General features: G+C 39.3%; 2 protein-coding genes across 3 annotated transcripts in view; one reads left to right on the top strand and one right to left on the bottom strand.

Moving 5' to 3' along the window:
* The first annotated feature begins 3,388 nt into the window (after positions 1 to 3,388).
* On the top strand, positions 3,389 to 4,996 carry PMCH (pro-melanin concentrating hormone). Its single transcript, XM_084809604.1, has 3 exons — positions 3,389 to 3,655; positions 4,495 to 4,699; positions 4,947 to 4,996. Exons 1-3 carry the CDS (start codon positions 3,389 to 3,391, stop codon positions 4,994 to 4,996), a joined length of 522 nt encoding a protein of 173 aa, XP_084665730.1.
* Positions 3,709 to 9,542, bottom strand: part of PARPBP (PARP1 binding protein) — a 39,516-nt gene continuing 33,682 nt past the window's right edge. For both annotated transcript variants that reach the window (XM_084809596.1, XM_084809595.1), the window contains exons 10-11: positions 8,153 to 8,315; positions 3,709 to 5,660 (exon numbers count right to left, since the gene is read on the bottom strand). In XM_084809596.1, the coding sequence (XP_084665722.1) occupies positions 5,323 to 5,660; positions 8,153 to 8,315 (501 nt within the window). In that variant the 3' untranslated portion in view covers positions 3,709 to 5,322. The remainder of the gene's footprint in view (positions 5,661 to 8,152; positions 8,316 to 9,542) is intronic.

Here is a 9,542-nt window from a genome sequence, read left to right as displayed (position 1 = left end):
CAAACAGAGGATGCCTCCACAACAGAGGCCAGTCCACTGGCAGAGCTTCGTAGAGGACATGTGGCCACCCTAAGGTTTCCCATCAATAGTTAGCACCTAGACACCAAGCTGAACAGGGAGGCACACAGGTCACCTGGTCACAGTCCTCCACACTATGCCGAGATGTACCGCATTTTTTTCATTATATTTCTAAATTTGCGTCTATACATAGAAATTGGCATATGTATACAATACAAATCACTATCTTATTTTTTAACAATTCATAAGTGGCCACCCTAGGCCCAGTTATTAGGCCTAGCTACCTTCAGCTTTGATTTGGCCCATTACCTGGCAGAACTAATATGCAGGCTCATAAATGGCAGTCACTATCCATACCCCAGTTATGCTACTGCTGGTCCCTTTAGTTGGATGGCCCCTACAGTACTATTTTGCCTACATTAAGTTTTCATTACTCTCAGGCCTGTGGCCAGAATTTTTATGAGGAGGACCTTACAGGCAGTACTATGCACTGCCTCAGTAAAAATCACTTCCCAAACTCATGTTGGCTGAGGTAACAGAAATGGAGGAGGGTGGGGCAGGGCATTTGTAGCAGATAATCAGTGCCTATGAATTATCCCTCACAAATACTCCCCCAAGCTATTTTTCTCCAGTTGGAGCCTTACTGGGGGTAGGGATAGTTAAAACATCTGAATACAATAGTTAGGTCATCTTATATCAACATCAAAGAGCAAAAATACAAACAAAGAAAAACACTAAATGCAAGGAGTCTAGTATGTATAAAGTTTATTTATTTAATTACATTTCTATACAACCCAATAGCCAAAGCACCCTTTGGGCAGTTCATAATATTTATATTCATGATGCCTCATTCCACAAGCCCCACCAGCTCATCCAATAGTTTCATATAAATGCTGAAAAAGATGGGAAACAGAATTGAACCTTGTGGAAAAATAGGATATTTGCCCCCTGATCTGAAAGTGCCCTTTAGGAAAGAGAGCCACCATAATGCAGTCATCTTCTCCTCCCCCCCCCCCCGCCTATCCAGAAAGGTGGTTTAGAAGAATGCCATAGTTTAAGGCACCAAGAGGTCCAGCAGAATCAACAGGATCCCAGTGCTCTGAACTCTCCTAGAGTAGGTAATCATACACGGCAGCTTCTGTCCCTATAGAATTTTGGAAGAATCCTTACGAACTTGCACTAAGCCAATCTTGCACTGAGGCCAGAATAGGTGCAGAAGCCAAAGGAAGGGAAGAAACAACCCACAAATGTTTAATGGTGCTCTGAACAGTAGAAACACATGATGGAATAAGTGGCCTTTTCCACATTTACAGCCCAGGGGGTGGGGGGTCTATGGGCTAGGCTGGAATTGTGAGAAAAGCTGTTGGAGGCCACAAAGCAGCTCTGGGCAAAAAGCAGCAGTTATAACATTTCTGTTTGTAGAATTTTATGCAACTCAAGCAGGAGTCTTCTCCAAGACAAATGGTTATGCCGATTGGGTGTATCCCCCCCACCCACACACAACACAACTCTGGCAACTTTTTAGAAGATACTCAGTGTGCCATAGGTGCATGGAACATACAAACAAAAAACCCTGACATCAACAAAAAAGGGACACTGCCCAATCACGCCACGAACTAACGGGCGGGGGGCAAGGCAGTCTGGAAGTACTCCATCTGTAAGGAAAAGGAAGAGCCTAAAGCTCACAAGAAAGTTTCCTAACTTTCTACTAACATAGCAATTAGAAAACAAAGAGTGGGAAGGTGCTCAGCTGACAAACACGGATGGACAGAGATCTCCTTGTAAGGGGAGGGGGCCTGTTGAGCACCAGTCCCTGGCTAGAGCTCTAGAATGTTGTGTTGGTTTGTGTAGATATAGAATCCAGGTGTGGAGCTACGAAGACACAATAATGAATCAAAGGCTGCTTTGCCTCATTACGGAAGACCTGGGTAAGCAAAGAGTCACATCTTACAGTGAGGGCACAATATTCTAGGTGTTGACTTAAGTGCATTGCCCATGTTTACATGTTTGGGGGTAGGGATGGTAGAAAGGGTAACTACTTTGTAGGAGACATCAACCATGCCCCACTGCTTTCTTTGATCAGTTCTCACAGGAAGACATTTCCCCCCAAGTTTTCAGCCTTGTAATCCCCACCCTACTCCTTTTGTACTGGAATGATCACTACTTGCCTGCTTGAGTGCTAATTCATCAATAGGCATGATGCTCTAAACCTAAAGCAGTCATCTCATTCTCCTATCAGGGACTGCAGGGATCCTGCCATGGAATATCATCCTCAGAAAACATTCTGGACACTAATCCTAATGAAGGTTTAGAGAGCCACTCTGGAGTCTAATTTCATCTCCATATTTAAAGAAAATAGCCCAAAATGGTAGTATGCCTTCCAGTCTGGGAAGATATCAGAGGACTTGCCATGCTGGATCAGAGAATGGTCCATCTAGTCCAGGACTGTTTCAACAGTGGATGATTCTGGAAGCTCAAAAGTAGGAGCATAATTGCACCCTGTTTTCATCCCCAGAATCTAATAATCCTTTGTACATCAAGCTCTGTTTAGCTACTGGAGCTAACTGACATGAACAGTCCTATCCCCAATTAACATCTATAACCCTTTTTTAAGGCATCTAAGCTTATGTTGTTGCGATTTTATTATACATTGCTTTGAGGGCCCTGGTTGGCAGAAAAGCGATTTATAAATACTTTTAATAAATAAATGTAGTGGCCATCACTACATCCTGTGGTAATAACATTCTGTAACTTAGTTACAGCTTATATGAAGTATTTACTTTAGTCTGTCCTGAATTTACTGAAAATAAAATCCAGTGGGTGGCTCTAGTAATATGAGGGAAGGGGAAAATATCTATCTACTTTTTCTGCACCATTCAATTTGATAAAACTCCACAATGTCCACTTTGTTTAGCCAACTTTTTTTTCTAAACCAAAATGTCAATTACTTTCAAGTTTTCCTCAAAGGGATTTTCCCCCTCTTCATTCTTTTTTAAAGTACAGATAAAGATATTTCGCCTCCTTTCTTCCACTCATGTGCAAATTACTTTTCTGAAATTGTCTGAAGTGGAAGTGAAGGTCTATTTAGAAAAAGGAAGGAGCTGTGATTTGCAATGCCCAGTGATGTTTGATATGTGATAATCCGAAGTATTTCAAGATTATACTAAGTCCATCACCTATAGTTTAAACAAAAGAAATGTAATAGTATACAAAAGGTCACTCTCTTAACTAATGTCTATCAGAAGAATGCAGAAGCCACTGAAGTGGGTTCTATTCATTCTGCAAGCTATATAAAGATAAGTTTTTTTGTGAACAAACACTGCTTTCAAGGAAGTCTCTCTCAAATAATATTTGAACATTATTCACTTCCATGCAAATGTTAAAGCATCAGAGAATGTATATCTCATCTTATCCATTACTATTAATTTTCTCTCTTTTTTCTCAAGGTTTCTTACTTTCTGTTTCAAAGTCTATGCGAAAAGCAGAAGATGACATGCTGCTAAGTACATTCAGTCTTGGAAAAGTAATACAGAATGGGGGGAAAACTGAAAAGTCACAACCTGCATCTTCTCTGGAGCATTATAAAATAGAGGACAGCAGTTTTCTGGATGAAGAAGATGGAGCCCCAAAGTTCTCTGTGAGTTTCTTCTTTTTGCTATCATGTTAAAACACAGACACCACTGTTGTTTTAAGAGGTAATAGAATTGTAACAAAACATTGCAACAGTTTATTTGCCAATAAATGTATACCAATGTGTAGTTTAAATGTGAGATAAGACTTGGTGGCTATTTTTCCAAATTCAGGCAAACAGTACGTTTTCTTTTTAAAGTACATTTCAAAATGCTAATATACTATCGACGATTTCCAACCTTAAATACTTAAGCCTAATCCATTTTAAGCCTTACTGTGCTTTTAAACTTTGCTATATTTTAGTTTTTTAACTTCTGGTTTTGCTCTTAACAATATCCTTAACGCTTCAATTTAGGGCCAGGAAAATAAGGATATAGTCTTGATACATTAATATCTGTGGAATGTGAGTTAGGATATGCCTTACCCTGCAAAACCTTAAATCATGGACCTACCTACAAGGCAATAGTTTCCGAACTGCAGACCCAAAGACACTCCTGTGGGTTGCCATGTGCACCCAGGCAGCAGGGGTTATTTGTGTGTTAGACAACCCTCAAATAACCCTAAAACAAGTCATGGGTTATTTGTGGATTCTCTAACCCTCAAACAACCCCTGCTGCCTAGGTTCACATGATACAGCAAGCCACAGCAAGCTGGGCACCCAAAGACACCTGGCATGATGCGACAGCCCCCGCAGGTAAATTAAATCATGGTGGGCTGTCATGTTGTATGAATCAGGTCTGTGTTTTGGAAATGGCTCATCAGGTGAGGTTGTACCCATTGCATTTTGGATTCTGGCTATTATAATGTTCTCTTTACATCTAAATTAACCTTTCCTTTGAAATATAGAATATAGGTTCTAAACACCATGTCATAAGCCATAGTCAGCCACTGAATGTGGGTATTAAGCAGCTTCCTTATTTTGCACTGGAGGGACCTATGGCTTTTCCAGCTGATGCTGAAGTTGAAAGTATTGAATCACTACAAGAAAGGAGAGAGACTGGAGATGATGAAAACTCAGCTAAATTACCTATTGGAAGAAGAGATTTTGACAGTAAGTGTAATTTTCAGGTTATTTCAAACAAGTAATACAGCTGGATTATTTCAGCATATTAAGGTAATAACTGTTGAGACAAATAACTTAGGCTGAAGCTATTTCTAAAACATGCTTGTTAGAAAAACTGACCCAAATATTTTAAGGAAGGTAATGTTAGTGAAGGTTGTAAACCCAATTTATACAAGTATTATGTTAGCTAGTGAAAACATCTGATAAATCAAAACTTCTTGGGTGTTTTCTTCAGTGCTCAGGTGCATGCTGGGAAGAGTCTACCGACCTTGTTGGCAAGTCTAAAACACTGCTGAAGTACATCACTTGGAAAAGATAAAACCACTTGATGATTCATTGAAGATGTAGTTGTGGTTTGTGCTGCTGTGTGTTTGTATAGATTCTAAATATTTATTTGTATGTCATTACATCATCTCATGATCAAATAAATGTAAAGATTACAGTGCATTATTAAAACTGAGCATTCTGCAAAACTTGTTGGTCCATTTGTCCGAATATATATCATTGCATAATATTCATAATCACAAAGGAGATCTTAATGTAGCGGATACATTTTTCTTTAAATACATACAAAGACACTGAAGCCTGCATAAGCATTGCAAGAGGAACATTTATAACCTAAAGAATTGAGTTAGCTTTGCTTGACCAGCAATCAGCTTATTTTTGGCTATTGCCTTGTTGCATTTTCTGGCTCCCTTTATTTTGCTCTCCAAACTATTCTGGCATGCCATTGCAGTCTTAGGTCTCTTACTGTGTATGTGCTGAAGTGATTCATTTTCATTAGTGCATATGACATTTTCACTCGTCCTGTCCACCTGCTTCCTCTTTGAGCTCTTGTTTCTTGGCTGGCAGCTTAATTTTCCTATTTCTTTACTTTTACTTCCATTCTGATGAACGTTTCCAGAACGAGTTCTAAGTGCAGCACTTTCAAGACGTGAATGTAGGCATTCTGTTGGTTAAGAGAACAAGACTTTTTTTTTCTTTTTTTTATTAAGGGAAAGGAGCGGTGTATATATTCTTTGAATTAATTTTCTGGTTTGCTAGTTACTCAAGTGCACATCATTTTTTAAAGAGAGATTGTTTTCTTGGAAAACAAGTTAACAGAATCCAATTTAATGGAGCCAATATAATGAAAACTAAATGTCATATAGGATCTTAGCCATTGTTTGGGAAACACTTCAGCAATCACTCCAAGAAATGGACATACAGAGAGGCCAGAGCGCAGGGATAAAAAAGTAAATATATTCAGAACAATGCAAACATTTGTTGATCTGCGTAAGGACATTAAATTAACTATTTGCCCTAGCCTCTCTATTTGGTATGGCAATAGATAGGAGACCTTAAAACATATATGCAACTTAAATATGTTTTTGAGAACATTTAGAGCATAGAATTTTATGGAAGGCCAACTGCACACAGAAATCCATCTGAGTGGACAAATGCAAAAGGTAGAACTGGTGACCATAGATATTGTAGCATCAATTATTAAGATCACACTAAAAATAATGAAGACTCTTGTGGCACCTTAAAGACTAGTGAACTTATTATGGCATAAGCTTTCATGGACTAACTGTTGCGAACACAGGAACTGCTACAAACTGTATCCATGATTGCCCTTGCCAATCCACACCCAATGATGTTTCAACTACTCACTTGTAAAATGAACATAGAAAAAGCATAGTCCTAAGATAGCAATAAACAGAACTTAAAAGCAATGCTATTTTAAACATCGGTGGTGCCTAAGAGGTTTTGAGGGCCTGAATATTTCATGGCGTAGATACATGATAATACAAAAGGGGGGGGGGTATTAAATGATGGAGGGAAGCAAGCAGTGAGGTCTCCCAAGTATCTGTATTGAATTTAACTATTATTATTAATTACATTTCTATACTGCCCAATAGCCAAAGTGGCTCACAAAACATAACATAAAACCATAAAATACAACAACACAATAATAAAACCTCTAAAAAAACAAAACAAAATAAAAGCCAGCAGCAGTGCAAAGGTCTAAACACACAAATACAATGTTTAAAACCGAAGAACTACAAGGACTGGGAGAATAAAAGCACTGAAAACACCACAACATAGGTGCCAGGTGAGCCTCTCTGGGGTGGGCAATCCATAATCGGGGCACCACAACTGAAAAGGCCTTCTCCTCATCTCATTTGGTAGGGGCACCCAGTGAAGGACATCTGAAGACGATCTTAAGGTCGAGGCAGGAATATATGGGAAGCGACAATTCTTCAGGTAACCTGGCCCCAAACAGCTTAGGGTTTTGAATATTAGTACAAGCACTTTGAATTGGACCCAGAAACAGACTGGAAGCCAGTGCAGATCCCAAAGCACTGGTACAATATGATCATCTTGTATTACAAATTAATATTGTTTTATTACTGTAAAATGCCTAGAGACATTTATTTTATTAGGCATTTAATCATTTTTTAAAAATAAATAAATATCGGCCAGTCCCTGTTAACGATCTTGCTCCCGTATTTTGGAACAGCTGAAGTTTCTGAACTGTTTTCAAAGGTATCCCCACATATAACTCAAAGCAGTAAACCAAATGAGAAGTTACCAAAGTATGGATAACTATAGCTAGTCTGTCTCTGTCCAGATAGGGTCGTCGTTGGTATATCAGTCTAAGCTCATAAAAGGTGCTCTGCACCACTGAGACCACCTGTGCCTCCAGTGACAATGCTGGATCCAAGATCACCCCCCATACTATAAACCCCCTCCAGAACAGTTGAACACCACTCAGCTGGGGAGATGAGGTGTTCACGTACCTCCATCTTGTCTAGATTGAGTCTCCGTTTATTAGCCCTCATCTAGTCCACTACTGCACCCGGTAGATTCAGAACAGCCTACTGCCTCACCTGGATTTGATGAAAAGGAGCAATAGAGCTGGATGTCATCCACATATTGGTGACACCTCAGCCCACATCTCTGGATAACCTCCTCCAGTAATTTCATGTAGACAGTGAACAGCATGGGAAATAAAATAAAAAGTCCTATGGAACTCTTTAGCATAACTGTTAAGGGACAGAGCAATAATCCTCCAGTACCACTTTCTGGAATTGGCCATACAAATATGAGTAGAAGCACCATAACGAAGTACCTCCAACACCCAGCCCAGAAGGCTTATCCAGAAGGATACCATGGTCAATGGTACTGAGAGGTCCAAAAGAATCAAAACTAGTTCACAAATGGCCTGTAATGAGTCAGGAACAAGCAGTGAAGTGGCCAAGTTTGTGAATGACATCAAATTATTCAGGAGAGTGAAAATCCAAGTGAACTGCAAAGAGGTCCAGAAAGGATCTCGGAAAGCTGGGCGAACGGACAACGAAATGGAAAACCAGATTTTGTGTGTAAAGTAAAGCACATAAAGGGATGGGGGAGGGAGAGCAAAGACACTTTGAGTGGTTCATTACTGCTTTAGTTTACCTGCAGTTGCCTTGTCTTTGGGATGCATAGTTGCCATCTTTTTTGGTACTGGTTGTATACATGTTGGGACCTGGACTGCGCTGAAGTGCTGACCCTTTGCCTCAGTCATTTGGTCGTCTTTGTAGGTGCAAGCAAACTGAGACCTAATTAAAGGTTGCTTCAACTAAAAAGAAAGTGGATTAATGTCAACTATATAGTTGTCAGGGACAAAAAGCAGAGACCCTTTTTTATTCATTTACTTAAAAATTATTTTTATGTCCAATAATTAGTGTATAATGAACTGTTCCTATTGTATGAAAACTAGTTCTCCACAGCCACACTAATATTTAGGAAGTTTATAAACTGAATTTTTCTTTTCTTTTTTAAGGCCCCCTAGCCTCGTTGGAAGAGATCTTGTTTTCCTCAGCCCATGAAAATATGTTACATATCTAGGAAAACTAACATTATGGTATCTGTTCTAGAAAGATTAGAATTTGAGATGAAAGTTTGAAATTAAATGCGGAAAACAAGAAGCAATTTGCAACCTCATAGTATCTTTAAAAAGGACCATATATTACCCTGCCCTTCTAATGCTTATGCGTCACTTAGAGAAGCTAACAATTAAAATAATAAAATCACCACAAGACAACAATATCAAATAAAATACAGTACAATACAGTACAATGGAGGCAGGTACAACACATTAAAAAAAGATAGTACTTCAGATTATCTCCCCAGCAAGGCAAAGGCCTGCTTGGATAAAAAAAAAGTATTTGCCAGCCAGTGGAAGGGATCATTGAGCACGTTGTTCCATAATTTGGGTGTTGCCACAGAGAAGGACTGATCTCTTGTTATAGTCTGTCTTGCTTCCACCATGACTGTGAAGAGCCTTCAGCTCCCATCGCCCCCCGCCAGCATGGTGAATGGCCAGAAATGCTGGGAGTTGTAGTCCAAGACATCTGGAGGGCACCAGTTTGAGGAAGGCTGAAATATTAGGAAATGCTTTTCTACTAACTCTCCCCACACCCAATATAGGTTACTCTAAGTTCTTCAAGCCACAGTAAAGCAGCTCAAATGATTCAGAAAAACAATTAAGGGCTATAAACCTGATCAAATTTCAGTATACAAAATGGAAGATGCTCAGACTGGTTCAGCTCTGATATTTAAAATTCTGCTGAAAATTATCATGATGCCAATAAATAGCTCTTGCAGAATTCAAGCAAAATCTCTCCATTATACAATATTCAGGTTCTATACACCTGCATTAAGTAATGCCATGAAACAAGGCTGGGTGGAGATGAAATTTTTGGTGTCCAAGTCCCTGCACTTCCTGTTTTAAAAATAAAGCTGTTCTCACCTCTTTTGCAACTACACAAGAACACAAAATCCTTAACCCCAAAATTCAGTCCTA

The sequence above is a fragment of the Heloderma suspectum genome, chromosome 7 (assembly GCF_057233095.1).
Source record: "Heloderma suspectum isolate Gila_16-S chromosome 7, 16-S_ref, whole genome shotgun sequence".
NCBI lineage: Eukaryota > Metazoa > Chordata > Lepidosauria > Squamata > Helodermatidae > Heloderma > Heloderma suspectum.
The sequence above is the reverse complement of the archived record's forward strand: the minus strand, read 5'-3'. Positions and strand labels throughout refer to the sequence as shown.

Bases quoted from the DNA above. Each gene is read 5' to 3' on its own strand.
- PMCH (XM_084809604.1), top strand. From the start codon at position 3,389: ATGCAAATGTTAAAGCATCAGAGAATGTATATCTCATCTTATCCATTA. The intron at 3,656-4,494 runs GTGAGTTTCTTC...TTTGAAATATAG, and splicing joins ATGGAGCCCCAAAGTTCTCT to AATATAGGTTCTAAACACCA. The intron at 4,700-4,946 runs GTAAGTGTAATT...TGTTTTCTTCAG, and splicing joins TGGAAGAAGAGATTTTGACA to TGCTCAGGTGCATGCTGGGA.